This window comes from Sebastes umbrosus, chromosome 3 (genome assembly GCF_015220745.1).
Source record: "Sebastes umbrosus isolate fSebUmb1 chromosome 3, fSebUmb1.pri, whole genome shotgun sequence".
Taxonomy (NCBI): domain Eukaryota; kingdom Metazoa; phylum Chordata; class Actinopteri; order Perciformes; family Sebastidae; genus Sebastes; species Sebastes umbrosus.
In genome coordinates this window covers 40,778,731-40,803,367 of record NC_051271.1, presented here as the reverse complement: position 1 = coordinate 40,803,367, position 24,637 = coordinate 40,778,731, and the positions used below count along the sequence as shown (strand labels likewise).

The 24,637-nt window shown below is 43.8% G+C and overlaps 1 protein-coding gene across 4 annotated transcripts in view; it reads right to left on the bottom strand.

Moving 5' to 3' along the window:
* LOC119483243 (FERM and PDZ domain-containing protein 1) overlaps nucleotides 1–24,637 on the bottom strand; it is an 85,719-nt gene that overhangs the window by 7,791 nt on the left and 53,291 nt on the right. For 2 of the 4 annotated variants that reach the window (XM_037761336.1, XM_037761337.1), the window contains 8 exons: nucleotides 19,889–19,993; nucleotides 17,033–17,128; nucleotides 16,057–16,182; nucleotides 15,782–15,901; nucleotides 8,497–8,633; nucleotides 7,149–7,368; nucleotides 6,858–7,040; nucleotides 822–966 (listed from right to left, as the gene is read on the bottom strand). In XM_037761336.1, coding sequence (XP_037617264.1) covers nucleotides 822–966; nucleotides 6,858–7,040; nucleotides 7,149–7,368; nucleotides 8,497–8,633; nucleotides 15,782–15,901; nucleotides 16,057–16,182; nucleotides 17,033–17,128; nucleotides 19,889–19,993 — 1,132 coding nt within the window. Of the gene's footprint in view, nucleotides 1–821; nucleotides 967–6,857; nucleotides 7,041–7,148; nucleotides 7,369–8,496; nucleotides 8,634–9,034; nucleotides 9,173–15,781; nucleotides 15,902–16,056; nucleotides 16,183–17,032; nucleotides 17,129–19,888; nucleotides 19,994–24,637 lie in introns of those variants that run through there. The other 2 variants (XM_037761338.1, XM_037761339.1) reach the window with 2 other exon arrangements.

Sequence of the window (24,637 nt, the reverse complement as noted above, 5' to 3'; positions counted from 1 at the left end):
TATATATATATAATGAAAATTCGGACTATATATATATATATATATATATGAGATATCTATAACGTCATTCTGACTAGTCAAAAGATATCTGTAATTCAGTTTTTGAATAGTCTCTTCCTTCTTCCACTTGCTGCTGACATAATTACAGATATATACAACATCATTTCGCCTAGTCAGAACTCTAATTCTAGATATCTGTAATTACATTTTCACTAGACAGATTGAAAGTTAACGATATGTCCAAATGAGATATCTCAATCAAAATTCATTTCAAGATATCTATAAGTTGATAGTAGATATCTACAATTAAATTATGACTATTCCTAACTCCAGTTAGAGATATCTACAACCTCATTTTGACTAGTCATAATTCCAGTTCAAGATATCTATAACGTTATTCTGATTCTTAAAATGTAATTTTTTGATATCTCAAAAGGACGATGTAGATATCCTCAAATAAGGGGAATTAAAGGTATGTTGAACTGGAATTCTGACTAGTCAGAATAAAATTGTAGATATCTGAAACTGGAATCAGGATTAGTCAGAATTCAGTTGCAGATATCCGTAATTCACATTGCGGATATCTGCAACTGAATTGTGGATATCTGTAATGAGAAACCCCATACACATGAATGTCAAAATTAGTTTGAATCTTACCAGTCAAAATGTAGTTTTGACTGGTAGTAAATTAGATTTTTGACTAGGCAAAATGCCGTTGAATATCCAGTCTGGCTAATAGATGTTAAAACGGCTTGCCATAGGTGTGTGACTTTATGGATGTATGCATCATTTTTATGGCAGTACATTACTGTAATGTGTACCTTCCTCAGCAGACACTCTGTGCTTCTTGGAGTCATGGATCCAGGGAAAGATGTTGAGGTTGGGATCAACAAACACTCGGCAGTACCCTGCTATCAGGCAGGACATGTCTTTGGCGGCCGCCGACTCCAGTAGTAATGTGATGGGCTTTGTACGAGAAAGAGAGACAAAGGAAGAAGGGTAATGGAAAGACAATTTCAGTAGTGGAAAAACACTTAGTCATCCTCAAAAGGGTCATAATGTTGATGAAAAAGCAGTTCTACTTCTTTTCATGCTGAAGTCAGCACATCGTTGACAGGAGGGGATACACAAAATAATGTAAACAGGTCAGTAAAAAATAATTTTGAAGTAATTAATCACAATTAAAATAACAGCTACATCTTAGGTTGAATGCTAATTGCTCACAGTATTCTTAAAGGGACAGTTCACCCCTAAATGAAAAATCCATATTTTATTCATCAATGTAGCCTGTTTTGGTAGGAGAGTGTTGGAGATATCGGCTGTAGAGATGTCTGCCTTCTCTCTGGTATAATGGAACTAGATGGTGCTCAGCTTGTGTGATCAAAACACCAAAAAAATCACTTCCAAAACTCAACAGTAATGTGTTTCCAGAAATCCTGACCTGGTTACTCAAGATAATCCACAGACCTTGTTGTGAGCAGTTGATGTAGGAATTAGTTTCTTTCTACCAAACTACTTCCGCCAAGTGTATCACCAGCTCGTGCTCGTGACAGCGCAAGATGTAAACATTAATGGCGTCCTCCTTGGCTGAGCTGTAACGTTCAGGGCGGTCGCAGTGAAGGAATTTCCCCGGCAGTGATAATGATTGTCTCAATAGCGTGATATGTGGTATTATTGTGGTATTATGTTTTGAAAATTACTTCATTGATCCTGATTTTTAGTGCTATATAAACTAGAAAGGCACTTGGAGAGCACAGACCACTGAGTTTAATGTGAAAAAAACGCAGAATCTACAGGTGTCTCCCCCCTCCCCTCCCTCCTCCACTCTCTCTCTGCAGGCAGAAGGAAAGAGGCAGGGTGATACGTCATGAACGCATCATCAGTCACACTGCGCATGCCTTAAAGCCTGTGGTTTTAATGCACAGGCTCAGCGGAGTTAATAAAATAAATACCCAAAGCCGGATCATGATCCGGATCGCCACCAAAATCGAATGGATTGTTCATTGTGCCATACCCCAACCCCCCATATATTTCATTAAAATCCATCGCAAACTTTTGGAGTAATCCTCCAAATGGACAAACCAACAAAGCACAAACCAACAACCCAACAAACAAACCAACAAACCAACAAACCAACAAACAAACCAACAAACCAACAAACAAACCAACAAACCAACCAACAAACCAACAAACCAACAAACCAACCAACAAACCAACAAACCAACAAACCAACAAACCAACAAACCAACCAACAAACCAACCAACAAACCAACAAACCAACAAACAAACCAACAAACCAACGCCAGTGAAAACAAAACCTCCTTCCTAGGCCTTCAGCTTTGGTGGAGGTAATAAGCTTTATTGTTAGGCTTTTAGGTATATTGTTGCTCTTGAAATGACAATATTGAATGAATGAACAAAAGTAAGTACATGTTTATTATGAAATGCAGAACACAGAAGGGTAATGAGGCGCAGTGTTTTTTTCAGCTGAGATGCACTGGTTGCAACCAAGGTAGAGTACTTGCTCTGGATGAAGGGAAGGCTGAAACACGTATAGGGCGAGAGGACGGACCCGTCGGTCTATGTGTATTCATTTCTCCTCCATTGTTGTTGTTTAGCGTTTGTACATGTAGGATGTGACGGTTGGTCATTGTGGAATTTGTACCGCCCCTCCTCCACTGTGATTGGACGGCTGGGTAAAAAGTGACAGTGACGAGCGCAGTTGAACATTTTTCAACTCTTGGTGACGAGAAAAAAAGCATCAAAGGTGAAGCACTCAGCGCAGAATATACGCTACCAAGGACTACCAATGCAAAGAGTTAAAAAAAGAAAAACGTAAACATAACGTAGTACTAGAGGTTGCTTGCCATCCCATGCGGTTGGCTTGTCAGTAGCCCAGTATTGCAATATTGCGGTTATTATTACAGCCCTAGTATCGTTAGCTAGCTCAGTCGTGCCAGGTGAGTTAGCATTATTGCATTAAGTATTGTTGCACACTTCCTTCTGCGCGCTGATACTGTTGGTGGGTGCAGTTCGGTAGAAAGAAAATAGTTCCTACATGAACCTGCTCACAACAAGGTCTGTGGATTATCTGGAGTAACGGGGTCATGATTTCTGGAAAGAGACATTGCTGTTGAGTTTTTCAAATACATTTTTGGCACTTTGAGCACCATAAGCTGAGCGCCATCTACTTCCATTATATCAAAGAGAAGGCAGACGTCTCTACGGCTGATATCCAACACTGACCAACACTCTGCAACTCACACCAAAACAATCTAGATTGATAAATAGCACCACAGGTACGAGGAAAAATATGTAGTTTTGATTTAGATGGATGGATGGATGGATGGATGGATGGATAGATAGATGGATGGATGGATAGATAGATAGATAGATAGATAGATAGATAGATAGATAGATAGATAGATAGATAGATAGATAGATAGATAGATAGATAGATAGACACTTCATTGATCCAGAGGGAAATTCAAGTTTCCAGCATCACAGTTCCATAATGAAAACATATTAGTAAAAACGGCACAAGTAAGTAGTAGAGAGTATAAAAAATAGACCAGATAAAAAAATAACAGGAGATGAAGAAACTGTTAAAAATGAACATAGTGCAGGGTAAAAACTGAGATACGGGACTATTAAAAATGTGAATATAGTGCAGGAAGTGATATAGTGCTGGATAATAAAATATAGGAGATATAGATATTAAGAAATGTCAAATGTGGAACATAATGCTGGATAAGAACTGAGGTAGAGAGTTTTTTAAAAATAGACTGAAGTGCAGAATAAAGCTGTACATTGTAGTAGAATATAGTAAAACCAGTATATAAAGGTGCAGAGTAGAGCTGTTGGTGGTGTGCAGAATTAAAAGTAGCTCAGTCTATTAAAGTGCACTGTGTGCATTAAATGTCCTGCAGACCTACAGCTTGATGGCTCGGGGGACAAAGGACTTCCTGAGTCTGTATGTGGAGCACTTGGGGAGCAGCAGCCGCCCGCTGAACGAGCTCCTCTGTTTGGTGATGACGGCGTGCAGAGGATGGCTGGCGTTGTCCAGTATTGTCAGCAGTCTGTTGAGTGTTCTTTCCTCTGCCACCGTCACCAGAGAGTCCAGCTTCATGCCGACCACAGAGCAGGCCCGCCTGATCAGCTTGTCCAGTCTCGAGGTGTCCCTCTTGATGCCCCCCCAGCACACCACAGCGTAGAAAAAGATGTTAAATGATCCCAGCCTCCTCAGGAAGTACAATCTGCTTTGGCCCGTCCTGTAGAGGTGGCCAGTGTTTATTGTCCAGTCCAGTTTGTTGTCCAGCTGCAGCCCGAGGTACTTGTAGGTACCCACGACCTCCACCTCGTCCCCATCGATGTGGACTGGTCGTGGGGGTGGTCTAGACTTCCTGAAGTCTATGACCATCTCTTTGGTTTTTGACGTGTTGAGCTGCAGGTGGTTGGAGTGACACCAGGCGATGAAGTCCCCCACCAGGTTCCTGTACTCCTCCTCCTGATCATCCTTAAAACATCCCATAAAGGCCGTGTCATCGGCGAACTTCTGAATGTGACACAACTCAGAGATGTAGTTGAAATCCGCCGTGTAGAGGGTGAAGAGAAGGGGGGCCAGTACAGTCCCATGTGGAGCACTGGTGTTGCTGACCATAGTGTCAGATGTGATGTCCTTCAACCTGACATACTGTGATCTGCCGGTGACGTAGTCTGTGACCCAGGTCACCAGGTGTGGGTCTACTTGCATCCTGGCCAGCTTGTCCTGTAGTACAAGGGGCTGGATGGTGTTGAAGGCGCTCGAGAAGTCAAGAAACAGGATTCTGACTGTGTTCCCTTCTCAAGGTGCAAGTGGGCCCGTTGTCGGAGGTAGAGGAATGCATCCTCCACCCCGACTTTCGCCTGGTAAGCAAACTGCAGTGGATCCTGAGCATGCTGCAACTGAGGTCTGAGGAGATTGAGGAGGAGCCGCTCCATTGTCTTCATCAGGAACCGGAACAATGCAGGATGTTTTCCACAGCGTGGGCACCTTCACCAGTTGAAGACTCAGGTTGAAGATGTGCTGCAGAGGTTCTCCCAGTTCAGCAGCGCAGGCCTTCAGGAGTCGAGGACACACCTTGTCTGGGGCCGACTGCTTTCCTGGGGCGAAGAGTCCGCAGCTTACCCCTGGCCTGGTCTGCAGTAATGTTGGAGGGTGGGTGGAAGGGGGGGAAGGGAAGGGGGTGGTGAGAGCTGAACTGTGGGGGTGGAGGAGTCAGAGGGAGTGAGGGGGGAAGGAGGAAGGGACTCGTGAGGTGGAGGGGGGGGGGGGATGAGGAAGGACCTGGAGAGGAGCGGAGGGGGGACGGGAAGAGTCAAACCGGTTGAAGAAGTTGTTCAGACCCTCTGCTGCACTGTTGTTTCTTTGTTTGCAGCCTGTGATGGTTTTCACACCATCCCAGACCGCTCTCATGTTGTTGTCCTGCAGCCTCTGCTCCACTTTCCTCCTGTAGGACTCCTTGGCCTCCCTCAGACACACCTTCATCTCCCTCTGTGCTGCCCTCAACTCCTCCTTGTCCTTGTTCTTGAATGTCCTCTTCTTCCTGTTGAGGACAGCCTTCACTTTGCTAGTCACCCAGGGTTTGTTGTTAGGGAAACAACGCACAGTTCTTCATATTATGAGTCCCCCACCTTTGCTTTTTCCGCATGCTTTTGTGTCTCTGTCGACTCTCACGGTGGTGAACCCCGGCAGGTCCACGTTAGCATCCGGTGTGTAGCAGGTTAGCCACGTTTCTCTGAAGAAAAGCAGGCTGTTCTCCCGATAAATCCGCTGTTTGATTAGAGCTGCTAGCTCGTCCATCTTGTTCGCCAGTGCGTTCACGTTCCCCATCAGTACGGAGGGAATTGATGGTTTAAAATGCCTCTGTATATCCCTTAGCCTAGCCTTTAGCTTAGGGCCAGCTCTGCAGCCCAGGTACTTCCGCCGCAGCTCCGCTACCACCCCAGGATGAGGTATCGTGTGCCGGCTTGTCCCGTTGTCTTGAGAGCCAGAAGTTCTTTTCTCGAATAAACGAGATGACTACTTCTTTGTTGTGTGGAAGTAACCATATCCATATGATATAACTATACAAACATGCTAGACCTGCCCTGGTTAGGCAGGAAGAGCACAAAATAGACAAAAAGTACGAGAAAGACGTGAACAACATCGGAGCAGCTGGAAAGACTGCCGCTCGCTGCGGCGTCGTAAGTTTGTCTAGGGGTGAACTGTCCCTTTAAATTATTAAAGAGGATTTTTTTTCCCCCTTTTTTTATTCAGGGGAGTTTTACTGACAGCAGTGTTCTTTTCCAGGAATGCTCTGATCACATTACAGTCACACATTCACACCTGGAAGCTGCTCAGTACAACCACAGTGTAATGTGTTGGCCACTGAGCAACTCCACTGGAGCTGTTGGTGTTAAGGGAGGGACAAGCGCTGCTTCTTCACTTTCCCAACACAGATTTATCCTGCTGGTCTGGGGGATTGAACCAATGAGCTAGAGAGCTCGCTTCTCTAACCTTGAGGCCATCACTGCCTGTGATAAATCGCACTATAGGTAAGCTTTGATTTAGGGGTGAACCGTCCCTTTAAACTATAACAGAGGCGGTTTGATTTGTGAGCTTCAGACCTCTAAAGACCATGCAGGTGCATCAAACTGCACCAACAAAGGGGGAACAAATAATGTGAATTGGTATGCAACCTAATGTAACCCACCTGCCACCTTTGTAGCAGTGCTTGTAATGCTGATTCAGTTACTTCAAAGTGCTTTCTGATGAGGTGTACAGTCTTCTCCCTGTATGTTAGGTGTGTGTGCTTGTATAGAGACACTACTCTTACCTTGATGTCCTGCAGGTATATTTTGACCAGGCTGACCTTGTCCGATTCAGGCAGCAGCTCGATTCGTGTGATGCTGGTGAACTCTGTGAGGGTGGACAGGATGCTCAGTTTGTGGTTGACCACCTGACTCACCCCGTAGCGCGCCCCCACCAACAGGGTCACCATCGACTCCCTGTCCTGAAGCTGAAGGGTGGTGGGTTGAACAGAAAGGGATTGTAGAGACTATGAGGGACTTCAATCAACCACATCTCAACAAAAAATAAATATACAGTGAACAGTTCCAACCCCTACCATCATTGTGGCACTGAAGGATTTCCCTGCAAATGACTTGAGATCGCTGAGCTCCTCTAGGTAGTTTATCCGCGTCTGATCGACCGCCAGGCCCTTCTGCTTTGGATCGTTCTGTGCTTGGCTCTTCTTCATGTGGTAGCCGATGGCTTTCCTCAGATCTTTCTCTCGCATGTTCCTCAACAAGGTGGATGACACAAAGTTCTCTATGCCCCATGTCTTCCTAGAGCAAACACAGACACACAGACTGAGAGGGTCTGCTTGTGTGTACAAGACTATTAGAGAGCTGAAAATGCATTTATGGTGTGTGAATTTACACTAAATGTGAATGGATCCCAAACCATTTCTCTTCCTTGGAGACTACAAAATTAATTTTATATCTTGTGATGCATCCTTGATGCTCACCTAAAGGGCTGTGTGCTTACAAGACTATACAGTACAATTTGTGTAACTGTGTGACTATAAAGCTGGGCATACACTGTACGATTTTAGAAATGTTGTTGTGTACTTCCTACTCCTACTGTATGAGTACATCGTTTGCGATGTAAAGCCAAAGCTCACAATTTATGTGCTCACACTGTGCGGTCCGACCGTCAGCCAACACTGTACGTGTAAAATAGCTTTTGACAGTTGTCAATAAAGATTTGTTTGAAAGCTTTGAGGCAGGTAAAATTTGTTTGCTAGCAGAGGTCCGTACGGGTCACAATGCTAACAAGACAGAAACGTGCTGCTTTGATCATCTGTGCCATCCTGTCTGCTGAAACATCTAAAAAAAGAGGCGCTGGCATACATAGACTGGCAGGTGGCGAGGAAGACGTGGAGAGAATTAGAGGTAAGCTAACTACATTTTTCTATATCTATTGTAACAGTTACATTGTTATTTTGATAGCTACGCTCTGGTTACTGTAAAAAGAGGAGAAAAATGGCGCTGACATTGGGGAATGGGCCCGTGGCTCTGCTTCAACGGTGTGAGAGCCTGTGGATGGCCGACCTAAATTTCTGACATGCCAGAAATTCATCCGATTGTCCAACGGCCGGAGTTAATCGATCTTGGTCCCCCTGTACACTGCACGGCAAATGACGCCCGACAAAGCTGAATTTCGGTCCGACTCTAAAATGAGTCATGCAGCTCAAAATTCAGGCCAAATCGGGCTCAAATCGTACAGTGTATGCCAAGCTTTAGGCAGGGTGCCGCTCAAAAAACATGTTCAGTAAATATTTATTATTGTCCCTCCAGAAAAGTGGGACCTCCACTTTGCTCTGTGGTCTTTACTAGGAGTAAAATCCTGTGATAATTATAGTTTCATTGAGTGGATGTAGATATAATTTAAAATGTGTGCGTATGTCTCACGTGATTATCTTCAGGTTGGTCTTTGATGACTGTCCACAGCTTGCCAATCTCTCCTGGATGTGCAGTGCAGCGAGTCGCAGGGCAGTATTACACCTCATCTCTATAGCAAAGCGCTCCTGCAGCACATCATTCACTCCCTAACACACACAGACAGTACAAAACAATGCAAATAATGAAACAATAACACACAAAATAAATCTAATTTGAGAGTCAGGACCATCCATGGTTTGTAAACAACTGGTATGTCTAATTTGCAGCATTTACATTTTTGTTAGAGTGAAGAGAATGGTATCATATGAAACTAAAGAAAACAAGGAATTGCTGTGAATTGGACCTATTCAGAAGAGAACAACATACTGATTTGAGTTTCTTTCTCATAAATTTACGACTTTAATCTGGGAAATTTTGAGTTTTTTCTGTGAATATTACACCCTGGCTCCTAATTATTATTTTTTACCTAGAATGACCCTAATACACCATTGTAAAAATATCCATAACAACAAGAGGTGACTTAGTTTAAAAAGTAACAAGAACTTACTGTGGGATCAGGGCAGGAATAAAACTATGGTGGGATTTTGATGAAAAACTCCACATTTCAAAATGAGAGTTACGTATGTAACTACGGTTCTATGAGTTCTGGATGACCGCCAGAGGCAGTGCTTAACACTGGATGTTATCCATCTCGCGCACGGAAAGGTTGAGTATTTAATATCAACAAAGTCCCATGGGACCTGGGATGACGTAGCGTATATAAGCCCATGTCATCATCAGAGATGTCCCTCCAGAATCTTCTTGCCAAGATTCCGAGTGACAGAGAACTCTGGTGGTCATCCAGAACTCATAGAACCGTAGTTACATGCGTAACTCTCGTTCTATTTCGTTCTTCCTGACCGCCGGAGGAAGTGCTTAACACTGGATGACGATTACCAACGTAGTCACAAGGAAAACGTACCTCACCGGGAACGGCCTGTGGATTCCTGAAAGACACCGGATGCTACTGCATGTGGAGCAGCGACATTGACCCTGTAAAAACGGGCAAAGGTGCATGGAGTAGCCCAGCTGGCCGCAGCGTAAATCTCACTTAGAGGGATCCCCCGTAGCGCTGCCCAGGAAGTGGAGACACTCCTGGTGGAGTTGCCTCTGATATTAAGAGGTAAAGGCAGTCCTTTTGACCTGTATGCCTCCTTAATGACCTGAACAATCCACCTGGAAAGCCTCTGTTTGGACAGGGCGTGCCCTTTCCTATGGCCCCCATAGCAGACAAACAGGCTATCAGAGCGGCGAAAGCTCGCAGTCGCCTGTATATAATGCCTTATGGCCCTCACTGGGCAGAGCAGTTCTGCTGACTTGCCATCTTCGTCCTGTAGGCATGAAGGGTCATAAGCTGCCAGCTCAATGACCTGATTAGAGTGGGCCGGAGCCAACCTCTCGTCTTTGGGAAAAATGTTGGATTAGGCCAAAGTGCCACTCCTGTGCCATCCGAGTTCCAGCAATTGCACGCTTCACTCACTGAAAAGGCGTTAAGCTCACTCACGCGCTTTGCTGATGCCATCGCCAAAAGGAAAGCAACCTTTACTGAAGACCACTCCAGCCCTGACTGTTCCAGAGGCTCGAAGGGGGGGAGACGAAGGGCTTCCAGCATCAGAGGCAGTTCCCACGAGGGAACCTTGACAGCCTGCGGGGGGTTCCGCCGCTGGGCTCCTTTAAGAAACCGGGTCACCAGAGTGTGAGACCCCACGGTCTGGTTATCCACTCTAACATGCCTGGCTGAAATCGCAGCTATATAGACCCTTAAGGTAGAAGGAGAGAGTTTCTTCTCCAGCAAAGACTGCAAAAACCTCAGTATTATTGGCATAGAGGCACTCTGAGGTACCTCCTCATGAACTCTACACCACTCCGAGAATATTTCCCACCTGTTGGCATACAGTGCCCTGGTGGAGGGCATGGAGGGCCATGGAACTCCGTCCAGAAGCCTGTGCATCCCCGGAAACCAGGGTCTCCCCGGCCAGTTTGGGGTGACCAACAGGAGTCTGTGGTTGCCGTGCTGCATTCTGTGTAGCGTTACTGCTATCAGTGGGAATGGTGGGAACGCATAGAGGAGGCAATCTGGCCATGGGTGCGCCAGGGCTCGCTGTCCCCGTCAGGGAGAACCAAAGGGGGCAGTGTGTTGAGGCTTCTGAGGCAAAAAGGTCCACCTCTGTGTGCCATATTTGCGCCATATCTCCTCTACCACCTCTGGGTGGAGCCTCCACTCGCCCGCGGGGGGTTTCTGGCGTGAGAGAAAGTCTGCCAGCACATTCTTTGGCCCTGGCAGATACATGGCCCAAGGAATTTGCGAAGTGCCAAATATATTGCACGGAGCTCGAGCACATTTATGTGCTCCGCCACTTCCTGTGCCGTCCAGAGCCCCCTTACCGCTTTGTGCTGCCATACTGCCCCCCAGCCGGAGGGCGAAGCATCGGTCACCACCACCTCGCGACGTGAGGGAATCGAACCCAATTAGATGCCCCTGGCCAGATATGCCCCGTCTCTCCCTGGCAGCAATGCAAGGAGGCATCAGCTGCACCCTGACTCTCTTGGATCTGTGGAACTTTGGATCTAATTGGAGACCAGTGATCCAGATTTGGAATGGCCGTAAGTACAGGGGGCCCAGTGGCACTACTGATGTTACTGACGTCAACATACCTAACAGCCTGAGAAACATGCTGTACCTCAACCTCCTGTTCTTCCAGAACCGGAGGAGAAGCAGGAGTATGGCGTTTGCTCGTCGTGGTGTTGGGAAGGCCAACATATGGCGGGAGTCCAGAGTTAAACCAATGAACACTATCCTTTGGCTGGGTATGAGACAACTCTTGGCGTGGTTAGCGGTAAGGCCCAACCTCGTCACATGATGCAGAAGGGCCGCAGTGTCCCGCTCTGCTTGTTCCCTGGTCAGAGCACAAATCAGCCAATCGTCCAGGTATGGGAGGATAAGCATACCCCTGGCTTGCATTGGGGCGAGTGCCGCCCGCATGGACCTTGGGAAGACCCGTGGGGCAAGGGAAAGACCAAATGGGAGCACCTTGAACTGGAAGGCCTTGCCTTTGAATGTGAAGCACAGGTACTGCATGTGAGGTAGTGCTATTGGGACGCGAAGGTATGCGTCCTTCAAATCGATGGATGGGAACCAACTGTGCCGTGTCACAGTTTCGAGCACATCTGCTGTACTCAACATGTGGAAAATAAACTGAGTAAAACCCATCTTGCTGTGTCTGTAGCCCCAGCTCTTCGATGGCACCCTTTTCCAGGAGGGTGGATATCTCGTCTGAGTGCCTCAGACTTGGTGGGATCGCTGACCGTGGTCAGTCTGATCCCACTGAAAACTGGGGGCCGGCGTCGGAATTGAAGATTGTACCCTTGGGAAAGCGTAGCCACCACCCAAGGGTCTGAAGTGCTGCTTTCCCAGCAGCTGAGGTGCTGCTGGGAGAAGCGTCCAACTGCCGGCCTCGGGGCATCAAGGCCTTCCCCTCTGGTCCTTTGGGTCCCTGGGGGGGCGATACCCTGACCCCCGACCACTCCTTGCTTGAGGCGCCGTCCGCGCTGGAGCCCGCAAGGTCCTTGGGTAAGTATCAGGACAAACTGGAAGCCGAGGGCGACTGGTACAGGCCGCTGTCGCAATAAAGGCGTAGGTTCCCGGAAGCTAGTAAACTGCTGCCGAGCCTGGTTCGCCTGGATTCCCCGCTCCAAGGCCTGCTGCGCTGCTGGGCCAAACAGCTCCCCCAGAACCACAGGGAGAGTGCGGAGGGCCCTCCAGCCTGGGTCAGAAAGCAGGGATTGGGCCAGCCATACCTGCCGGCGAGTCAGTGTAAGGGTTGACATTAGTCTGCCAAGCTCCCTTGTTATAAGACCGAACGCCTGCAGGGATGCATCACTGAGGCTCCGGAAGGAAGCATCCACGCCAGCAGCTTGCAGGGACTGGGACAGGGATAGTATCAGGTGGGAAAGAGAGTTTCCAAGACGACCCATGCGTGCCGCTGTCTCATAAACCTTGACTAGAAAGTCGTCTGTGATGCAGGACTGGGGCCTAGGACTGCAAGCATCAGGTCTCAAGACTTCATTGGGAGACACAATAAGGGCGGCAATAGATGGCTCCACGGCTGGCATTTTACCCAGTCCGTAAATGCCGGCGTTCTGCATGGAAGCTAAGGCCCTGCCGTCAGTGATGTGATGAGAAAGTGATTTTGGGTCTGGCCAGCATTTGTGGAGCTCCTCAATTTATGGCTGGGAGGGCGGAACAGAGAAACCCTCCAGGGGCGGGGCCCACCTCAAAAATGCACTAGATGAGGTGCACGCAGTCGGGGCCTCATCCAAGCCTAAGCGTGCCAGAGCCATACGGACCACTGGCTTAACTGTCGCTGGTGCAGACTCTGAGCCTGCCCTGGACCCACTTCTTGACTGCTGGGAACAGGTGTCGGAAGCGTGGGAGGAGGCTATTAGTTCTCCCTGTCCGGGCCAGTCCTCACAGAACTAGCTAAAGGAAGCCCTCGTATACAGGGCATCCTCATCCCATCCTGGAGGGGTAGGTGTCCTTGCCTGCGGGCTGTCTCTCTGGGTTGCAGTCACCCTACCTGGCTGAAGGTTAAGGAGCAGCGCTTTAATCTCAGCAAACTCTGATGTTAGCGTGTCGACCTTAGTCGCCAAACAGTCCACTTTCCTTGCCTTTTTTGTAGGTGGGGCCCCCTCAGGTGGGGAGTGTCTCCGCCCACTCCGTGCATTTGAAGGGACACCCGATAGGGGCAACTGGCCCTCAAGCTGCTCTTCTATCTCAGCTAATCGAGCTAGCTTCAGCTCCCGTGGAATAAAACTGCAATTCATGCACTGGCTGTCGGACAGTCCCTCCCTCAGGTGTACAACACCGAGGCATGTGGGGCATTCATCACGGCCATCAGTAGCTAGCAGTGGAGCCATGCAGGCACGGCAAACATGCTCTCCTAACATGGTGCTGTGATATGAATAATAATTCTGAGTATTAATATTCTACTCTTATATAAGACTCATTACTTACTTACCTATATAATGTGTTTGTTGACTTAGTTATGTAAAATAACTGGTTACTCTGGAGTGAAAGCACTCTCTAGTAACAGAGAGAGAGCAAACTGTCTCAGTAACTAGACACTAGCTTTGAACTAGGACTGTTAACGTACAAAATGATCACAAAAGACAGGGTAGGGAATAACTTCCCCTGTAACGTATTGCACCGAAGCCCTTTAAAGTTACAGCAGCCACAAAAGAAGTTAACCCACAAGCGAAATCACTTACTGGGGAGCGGTCGCTCTATCCATCAAATAAAGGAGATGCATGCTTTAACGAGCGAAAGCACTCGCTGCTGAGCAATACACACTGTAAAAGGAAAATAATTAGCCGACAACAGCATAACGGGGCTCGTTGTCCGACGAAAGGTTCGCCGAGACTATAAGCGCAAACACTTAGCTCAGCGGCAATAAACAATAAAGGAGACCGAAAACAGACTCCTATCGACAAACGTTACTTAAACTCTAACAACGTGAGGATACTCACCTTGCTATCCTAGCTCACCTGTTGTTAGCCTAGATGAAATTTAACCGCCAAAAACACCGGTCTAACAGCGAAGTGTTTGAGTGTAGCCGTGATTGACTAATCGCAGCCCTTGGAGGACAAAACTGTAGCTCCTGGTTGGAGCTACAGTTTTGTCCTGCGGTTGACGGGCTCCCAGCGAAAGTCAACGGCTATCTTCATTCATTCAACCTGCATCCGCGGATTTCCTGCCGCGAGAAGATTCAAGTGACATCTCTGATGATGACGTGGGCTTATATACACTACGTCATCCCAGGTCACATGTGACTTTGTTGATATTAGATACTCGACCTGCGCGTGCGCGACATGGATAACATCCAGTGTTAAGCACTGCCTCTGGCAGTCAGGAAGAACGAAATAGAACAAGCTGACCTTTCAGTCTGCTGATTTACATCACGGTGGAATGTGGAAAACTGCAGCAATAACTGCACTTTTTGGAGGTGTTACAAAACGTTGCTCTATGGTTAGTTAAAGGGACTATTTGTAACTTTCAAAAATGCTTCTTAACAGCGACAACTGTGGCCGTGAAATCAACGAAAGTCAGCGTCAGGCTCGCGCTTGCTCGCTCTAAATATACCTGAACGAGCATCGCTCAAAACAGTGAGGCGACACACGTCAGCTAAAAGCATAATATCACTCTATATTTCAGCTGCTTGGCAGTAATGTTAGCTGACCAGATGAAGGGCTCTCCATGAACATGATTTAGATCTGATCCTAGTGTTGGCTTTTCCTGCCTAAGTGCAGGCTGAAGCAGCGGGGCTCTGCAGCGTGTCTCCCTGCTCTCTCTGCCCGCAGCCGGAGAGAGCAGAGGAGACACCGGCACCCGGTCGGTAACGAGAGGGTAACATAACTCTCTGCAGAGCTCCGTCACTTCACAAGACACGGAAAACCTCTGTTGGTCTGGAGGAGCTGCAGCATTTATTTCTGCACAAACGTCCCCTGTGCATTCACTAGATATTCTCAGAGCTAAACTAACTCTTCTGCAGTGTGTAGTGAGCGCGCGTTCACGTCTAGAGGTGGAGCGAGACAGTGAGGACGCGCGTGCATTCTGAGTGAAGGAGAGCAGGCAGCGGAGACGAGGCTCCAGCCACACGCGAGCGCGCATATGCGAACGCGCATGTGTGGCGACCCGCTACATTTATACGCTTAAAAAGTTACAAACAGTCCCTTTAAAGGTCTTATTGATAACATTTTTATGTAGACAAATATATTTTTAAAAACAATACATCCACAGAGTCTTTAGAAAGGTGCTGAATAAAAGTATGGCTTTTCCTGAAAAAAAAATTCTGATTGTGAATTAATCCTTTTAAAAATTTTGTCAGGTCCAAAATGAATGTTTTGTTTATCTCTGTGGAAGATATCTGACGTTTGGTTCCCTCTTCTAACAAGGCTTGTGAGCCAATATTAAAACAATGTTGCTATCACGTGGTGTCTCTGGGTCATCAGTTGGTATGGAAAAAAACTGATAAATGGCTGAGATTGACGGCAAGTGCCGAGCAACGACTTGTTGTGAAGTAAATGCAATAGAACAGGGGAGTAGCGAATGCAACATCTAGTGGATCAATGTTATCAGTAGCATGTTTAAAGGTATAATGGAAAACCTAGGAATTCTAACAAGTATCAAAACAGATTAATGATATGAAGAGTTAACTGCTGCCGTCTGGAGTTTATCTGTAGGTCAAAATAGACCTACCTGCAGGTAGAGGTACTCAAAGGCAGTGGGATCCTCCTGCAGCAGCGCCTGGAGGGTTTTGGGCATGAAACAAACACGGAACAGACATCTGTAGTCGTGGGCCTCTTTCTTCTGGACCAGCTGAACACACACACACACACATACACGCACACGCACACGCACACGCACAAGCACACATTGCTTCAAATGTATTTCTTTGAATGCAGATTAAACTCACTTCCAAATGGAGCTGTAGTGAGACATTGTTATTAGTGTGTGTGTGTGTGTGTGTGTACCTGCTGTATCCTCTCCTCATCATGTAGCAGCAGTAGTTTGGTAATGCTGTGCTGCTGCTCCAGCACCAGGGAGAAGTGTTCAATATGGCTCAGAGAAAGCTTTTCCTTCAGTGTCATCACAATGTCCTGATGCACAGAGAAGAACATTACATCTTGAGAGGCAATATTTTATGACATCAGGAAACAGAATAGCTGAGGTGAGCTGGGCTGAGGTTTGTAGGTCTCAATGAAGCTAGGGCAAAGGAAACTGAAGCAGAGAATATCTACGTAATACTGATACAAACTGAGGGAGTCACATCAGTTTTAGATTAGAATTTACTATTTTTAATGTTAATGCACATTTTTAGATTATAATTTACAGTCTTTGATGCACATTTTTTGTAATATGTACATATCATCTGTCACTTTATATACATATAGTAATATGTACACATCTGTCACTGTAAATATAAATCCTACATGCTGTACATACAGTATGTACATGTACACATGTACATACTGTACATAATCATAGAATCCATGTATAACCATCAGGTATGTATTTCTTTATTTTTATTTGTATTTGTATTTTTTGTTTTCTTATTTTATTGTTGGTCATTGTTGTTCCGAGCTCTTATTTCTATTCTGTATAAATGCATTAAGAGAGCTGCATAAAACCGGAGTCAAATTCCATGTACGTATATAAACCTGATTCTGATTCTAAGCTTTTCAATCACACTATAAAGTCAATTCAATATCATCAGTTATATTTAAATATGAAACTAACTGCAGGCTTGACATTACATCATCACAGCATGATCATAAATAATGGCTTCAGTTTCTGACTTGATTAAGAATCACAGAGAAAACTATCACTACATAACCTCAGCTTCATCTCTGAACCCCCAAAATGCTGCTATAGCTGTCAAGTATCCAGTATAAATAATGATTCATAGGAATTGATATCAACATGGTGGACTATCTCATTGCATAGTACCTTGACTGTGGTGCTGGGGTCAAATTTAAATGCCTTGGTCTGCCCGTTCTCCAGATACACCTTCAGAACATTAGGCAGGAAGAGCAGCGAGTTGCCCTGTAAAGCAGACATGGGGTCAGGGGAAGTGTCAGTTGAAACTTTTGGTTCAAGAGTATTTTAAGTAACAGCCTGACAGGGAGCTATGAGATAGAGCCAAGAAAAGAAAGCGGTTTGTGTCTCTGTGTTTGACACGTAGATTTAAATGGATGGCTTTTTTTGCCCGCCGGTCTGGTTGTCTTAGAAAATAATATAATAATAAAGTTTATGAATGTAGCATATATCAAAACCAGAGATTACAAAGTGAATTACAGTGGAAAAAGAAGGAAAAAGTATGCACATAGGTGTTAAATATGTATTTCATACATACATAAGCAAACCTGCATACACACATGCAGACAAATGTGCCTGAATTGAATAAGGTTACAAAAGCCTCTCGATAAGAATACGTTTTTAAGAAGATTTAAAAGAAGATATTAATTTTTCAAGACTGGGTTCCACAGGAATGTCGCATTCACACCAAGAGCGAAGTGGATTTTTGCCTCGCTGTACTCGTGCGAGTTGGACTGCAGGGATCATTTGTGTTCATTTGCGTTAGACGCGCCGGAGAGGAGAAGTGGCCTGTCTCCATAGATACCAAAAACTTTCCTTTCCACCATTTCCACCGACAACCATGGAAGAAATAACCACTGTTGCTGCTTTGTACATGTTGTGGAAGTTATTTCAGAAAACCAAACAACGTTGTGTCTGGGTTAATAACGCCACCCGACAGCAAGCTGTATTCACATACAATGCCGTTGCACTGACTGTATCTAGCAGCCACACGTCGCTACTGTGGTAAGAACCCAAAATAAACAAACTGTGCTGTGATTTCATTGTAATAATCAAAAGGTTGCCGAAATAACAACATAATATTGCATATTTGTAAAAAGTCTGAATTCATTCTTTGTCAGGTCTGTCTGCAAGACGACAAGCAAACAACTTTTAAATTGCTTGTTTTCTGAATGGAGTTCGGATCAATCAGTGCCAGGCTATGCTAACATTATAGCTGCTCCTTCAACACTCAACATAACGGCATCTAAGCATGAATATGATGGCGACATTGTTGTTTCTACCATAGACCGTCTTTTTATTTAAACCCAAACCACAATCATTTCCTTAACCTAACTAAATAGTTTTTGTCACGTAACTTCGGTACTTAAGTTACGCCGCGTTTAGTTTCCTAAACCTAACTATGTAGCTTTCTTGCCTAAATCTAACAAAGTTATTTCCTGTAAAGATGGAAGTTTATTTTGAAAAGACTGGAGTGGAAATTGATGCTGGACATTCGTTGGAAAATTCATGAAAAATGAGGAATAACTTCTCGTAAGATATCATATGAACCGTTGTATGAGAATACGTCGATTAATTCAAAGGAACAGTCTCCTCATTGTTCCACACAGATCTGATGTTTTCATCTGCAGCTATTTTTAGTCTCTTCAGTGAAGATTCAGTGGGGTTTTAAGTCACATGCTTCATGTACGTCATGATTTATTTGCTAAGTCTGTTTCCATTGCATGTTTGTCACATTTTGCTTTTTATCAATACAGTTTTCCAGATTTACCACCTCAGCCAAGCTTCAAAGCGTTTAGCAATTTGTGATGTTTTGTGATTTTTTATTTCCACTTAGATTTAATTTTTTGGGAATTTAATAGAAGAGATTTCACAAGCAATGATTGTAATTTTAAATTAGCCAAATTAACTAAATTAAATAGTTTTACAACATATTTACACAAAGAAAGAGAGGTTAGCCTCTTATTTTCAGCTATTCTCACAGAGCATTTCTTCCCATCGTCTGGCCTGTTTCTGTCTGCCAGCTTGTTCACTGTGGTGAGTCATCTAAAGTGTTTTTCTCTATTGACACTGTGATGTAATGCAACATTAATGTCTGTATGTTTTGAAGTTCAAATGGAGGGCTTTCAAAGTTTTAGACAACCCCTCCTTTGTCACCCTTCCATTTTCCATTTCTCTCTCTGTCTCTACCTCTCTCTCCCTAATCTGGTGCTTATTGTCCTGTAATCACAGACATTAGGACCAGAGGACGAGGCACATATTGATCCGTGTTTTCTCTGTGATTAGTAATGGGCACTCCAGCCTCTGTGGTTTCCCTCATTCAGCTAATTTCACATCCGCTGGCAGGATGGGAACTCTGACCAACCAGAGAACAACTGCATACAGCATGGGATAATAATGGCCATAATAAATCCCATTTTAAAGCTCTTGTACCAAATTGTTGATCAATGAATGAATATCTAGGTGCCCTGTGGAGTTTTCTTGTAAAACAAACAAACGTTATGTTTATATTTAGTGTTAAAATGCATTGTGTGTATCCTTCATAACACATTGGTAAACCATTTGTAGGACTGCGTGCATGCACGAGATAAAGAGAATGGGGACCCATTCATAGAAAAACTTAGTGGGGGTCAAGACCCTTTGTTACACAAATTAAACTTTTTTCATGTGAAATATTTCATATTTTCCAGCCCATCAGGCAGTAAAATAGACTTGACTAGAAGTCATTTCTTTGGCTGATGATGATGATGATTGGTTGATGAATGACCTGACGGAGCACATTGCCCAAAAGTATTGCTGCTAAGTTTGCTGTGATTGAGCCAAATTCATCTGCTATCAGACAATACAATTTGTACAAAACTTTAAAAGTGTTCATACTTCTGCAGCATAAGATACATGGTTTCAAGTTGTTATTGAATGTGGTGAATATCATCTGAAACACTGCCAAACAGATGATAATAAGCTACCATTGGAGAGTGAGAGTGTCACCTGAGAGTGTCCATTGACTTCCACCTCCTCAGCAAAGTGAACTTTCACAGGGTTGGACCTGAGCTTGGCCCTCTTCTCTGGTGTGATGAATGATGACTTTGGGCCCTGGGGGTAAATGAATCAATAAATCAGTTTGCCATAGTGTTTTTTTAATTATATTATTTAATTATATTATTTTATTTTTTGATTTAATGAGGGCTGAATGTGGTACAGATATTATTTCAGTGAAGCACAGTGAAATGGAAGAGTGAAGAATGAAAAGATACACAGCCCGTTGCTTCTGCTCGCATGAAATTTAACCAAACACATTTTATTATTTAATAGCTTGATAAAATATACCCTGTTATTTTTTCGTTTGCTTCTACGGCAGGTTGCAAACTAACACTTACAGTGAAAATCATTTTTGCCAGCTTCAATATCACTACTGACATTAAAGAACTATCATATCAAACCAAAATATCCATGTTATCAAATACATTGAGTTTATGCAATATGCTGAGGAAAAGCTTTGATTAATTAATTAAAACTGTATCAAGTTCTACAAAATCACAAGCACGGAAGGATGTGCACTTTGGACAATGGATATCATTTAATATGGCAGAAATGTAAACAACAGGTATAAGAATGAGACAAGTGATAATGATATATAAATGAGTGAATCCATTTTAAAAAAAATGGATTAAAGGGATAGTTCGGATTAAGTTAGCGAAAGTAAACACGTGTGACTACGTCCAGTTTTCAAAATAAGGTGTTAACAAAGGGAATTGTATATACAAAATATATAAATTTATATTGAAAATAAGATTGAATGGATTATATTCACCAGAGGTATAACACATTACATGTCCCTTATAAATTAAAAAGAAAATACCTCTAATCTGTGAGGGAAATGTCTTTATTCTTTGATGTTTGGGTTGCTGGAAAACTTCATAAATAATGTTTGACAATGATCCTGATATATTTGTCTTCAGGACATCTCCGACTACATATGTAAATCAAACATTTTTACTGGATTAACTTAGATATTTTCCAAAGTAAAAGTCCCTAGAAGTGTATGATTCAACTTTTATATTTTACAACCATGGTCTTCTGTTAAAAAAGTTACCAAAACTCTCAATAAATCGTATTATCTAATCGCACGCAGTACTTGTAGAATCTCGATACTTAAAAATTGCATATCGAATCGGCACCCAAGTATCGTGATAGTATGGAATCGGGAGATAGGTGTATCATCCTAGCCCTAGTACTTATCAATAGTCAGTGTATTACCTACAGTAGAGAATACAGTGGTGAATCCAAACTAACCAAAGTCACACAATAAGGCGAACAAACTAACCGGTCGAGGCAGCAGTAGTCCAGCAACTCATGTGTCCTGCGTGGTAAAATTACTGTTTTTGTTAATAAAGTCTGGTGGCTTTGAAGAGAGTGTAAATACCAGCTTCAGTTCCCCGTCAGAAAGGCGCTGTTTGACGGCAAGGTAAAGTGGTAAAGTATTCTAAATATAACATACACTTAAACTGATATTGATTTTTTTCGGTATCTAAAATACGTCTTGCTGCTGCTCCTGTCCACAGCAGTACATTGCTTTGCTCCCGTGCTGGTACTACTGTCTGTTTCTCCAAACTTAGGGCGTGCTGACCGTCATCTACTGTAGGTAACACACTGACTATGGATGAGTACCTCATACAACCCCAGTGAGAAACACCACAACTATCCCTTTAATGTAGTAACCGTAATACTGTTTCATTTTGCAGTTCTATCAAGGGATTTACATTTAAGAGATATCCATTGTGCATTCATATTAATCTTAAGTACAGGTGCTCAGTAAACACATATAAGCAGATTGTTGCCTTCATTACTGCAAAAGCAGTTAGTGCTGGATGGTGGATTGAAAGCACCAGAAGAAACTGTCAAACAATCCTCCTGCTCGTATACCCCTATCTAATATCATACAAATCTTACAGTAAGAGCTTTGGCATGCCTTGGTTCACAATTCTTTTGATGTTTTGTTACCATCAACAAGCACGACAGATGAATTCTTTCTTGGAAATTCCTCAAAGCTCAATAAAGATTTCTTGGAGGAGCTGTGAGCTATGAATCAGATGGTAAAGATGCTTCCATAAGCAGAGCCACTGATGAGAATCAGTGAGGAGCAGCCATTTATTTACTACTTCACCTTAGTGCAAACATATACGCCGGCTTTAGAGATTGAGATCCACGACCTACACACACAGTAATCACCCACATAGATTGTGTGATCATGACAGAGTGTGTCTCTGTCGGAGTTTCCCAGGGTGGAACGTGTTGTATCTGTTAACACTAATGAAGTGGAGGGAACTTGGTGACATGACGCTTGTTAGCAATGGCGCTTGACCCCAAAGCCTCACTGACATGCTGATGAATGGGTTTGTTGGCGATCAGCATTTTAAAATCCCATGTGTATAGAGACACTTTACATGTATAGTATGTATGTATGGTGGATGGAACCTGCCAAAATCAAAAATAAATCAATCAATAAATAAATGACTCGATAAATGAATAAATGTGTGTTTAAATGTATCAAAAATAATATTAAAAATAAATATAGTTTCAAAATCCTATAAAGAACGCTCGGATCTTGCCCACCAAATTGGAGAGATTGACAAACAATATGCTCAAACTCAAAGTCCAGACCTCGATTGGAACTCAAAACTAAATTTGACCTGCTTACAACTCACTAAACTGAACACTTGCTTTTAAAAAACAAGGCCAGGTTTTACATATACGGAGACAAATCTGACAAAATGCTAGCCAACCAACTCAAAGGCTTTAAAGCGAAACAAAATATCTCTAAAATCTGAATGTCAAATGGTCACATAACTTCAGATCATTCACAAATTGATGAGACATTCAGGGATTTCTATTCCCAGCTTTACACCACAGAGTCTCAAGCCGATGTAATGTAATTCTTGACTTCCTGCGCAGTTTAAATATTCCCCAACTTTCTTTGGACTTCAAGAAGATATTGGAAGAGCCCATATCTTAGGCAGAAATAGCCATTTCCTCAATGCAGTCAGGTAAGAGTCCGGGTCCCGATGGTTTCCCAGCAGAATTTTTTTAAAAGTTCTCCTCGCTACTTTCCCCACCAGTCGTGTTCAGTCTTATCTGAATCCTGTAGGCAAGGTACCCTTCCTCTATCATTTACCGAGGCTTGTCCACTCTCATTGCTAAAAAAGATAAAGACCCAACCGAATGTGCCTCCTACAGGCCTATCTCCCTCTTCAACACAGATGCTACAATTTTGGCTAAGGTCCTAGCCATAGACTGGAGAACGTCATTCCTACAATTATATCCGAAGACCAAACTGGCTTTGTCAAAGGCAGACAATCGTACTTTAACATATGACGACTATTCAATATCATCTACTCTGCCTCTGAGAAAGTCCCTGAGTGTGTTGTGTCTCTCGATGCGGAGAAAGTAGGGTGGAACTGTGGAACTGTTCACAAAAATTCACGGTTCGATTTATATCACGGTTTTGGGGTCACGGTTTTCAGTTCAGTTCGGTTCAATTCAATTCAATTCAATTCAATTCAATTCAATTCACTTTATTTGTCCCCGAGGGGCAATTGTAGAGGCTCGTAGAGTAGTACAACAAACAGGAAATTTGAAACGTTCATTTATGTTACAGCGAGGAGGTCATGTTCTGATTTCAACATGCTTTCATTTATTTGGCAAAATAAGTTAACAAATGTTTGCCTTAACAAAAGTATGGCTTACATAAGGAACATAAACTCTTCTTCATTGTCAAATCTTAATTGAAAGAATAGGTCTTCTACAGTAATTAGTGCAAACAAAAAAATGCAGCTTTGTTATTTTCATATAAATATGATGTAATTATAGACTAAGGCCATCAACATATAATGAAGCATAAGCTCAACCGGAACTATACTAAAAAGAAAAAAGGACAGAAATATGACATAACATATGTCTCAATTTCCTGATTATCAGTTTTTTCACTCACAAAGTGCAGTATTGGAGGAATATGGTTGTATTTCTGTGCTACTGTGTTATTTAAAAATAATTAATAACTATAAAACAAGTTACAGGGATTGTGCTGCTGGAATTACTGTGTTGCTTATAAGTGTATAGCACGGCTCAAGTAACGTTACGTTAATCATATGCGGAAATCCAGCGTCCTCCACGACTGCATAAGGCTGCATAGCTTTCACTATAAAGTGAAAAGTAAGCTTCAGTTAGTTAATGTTTTTTGCCCTGTCTGAGTCTGCATGTAGAGGCTGTTTAAATGCTGCGGGGAGAAGGAGAAGTGTTGCCGCTAGCATCAACCACATGTGTTGCACAGTGCTCACACAGTCGCCGTTTTAGTCACCACTTTTTTCCATCATTTTCATAGGTAACACTAAATCCATAATGCTCCCATACAGCAGAGTGAAACGATGCGGTTGATCCTCTAACTGGACTTTATCATGTCTACTCGCCATTTCCTTATCTGAGTGACAGCCGCACTCGGCACTTTATCCGTGAAGGGGGCTGGGTCACGCTTCATCAACACATGCGCAGTAAACTCACTCGCCGAAATTGAGCCAATAGCAACGCTCGACCGCAGCTTCAGTTACACTGCGCATGTGTTAAACCCCGTACCTCAAGACCCATGTCCTCCTGTGTCCTAACCTCCTTCCAAAGGCCTTAATTTCTAGTGTGACAATAAACGGGAGCCTAACTCTACATGAAAAAAATACACAATCGGCCTCA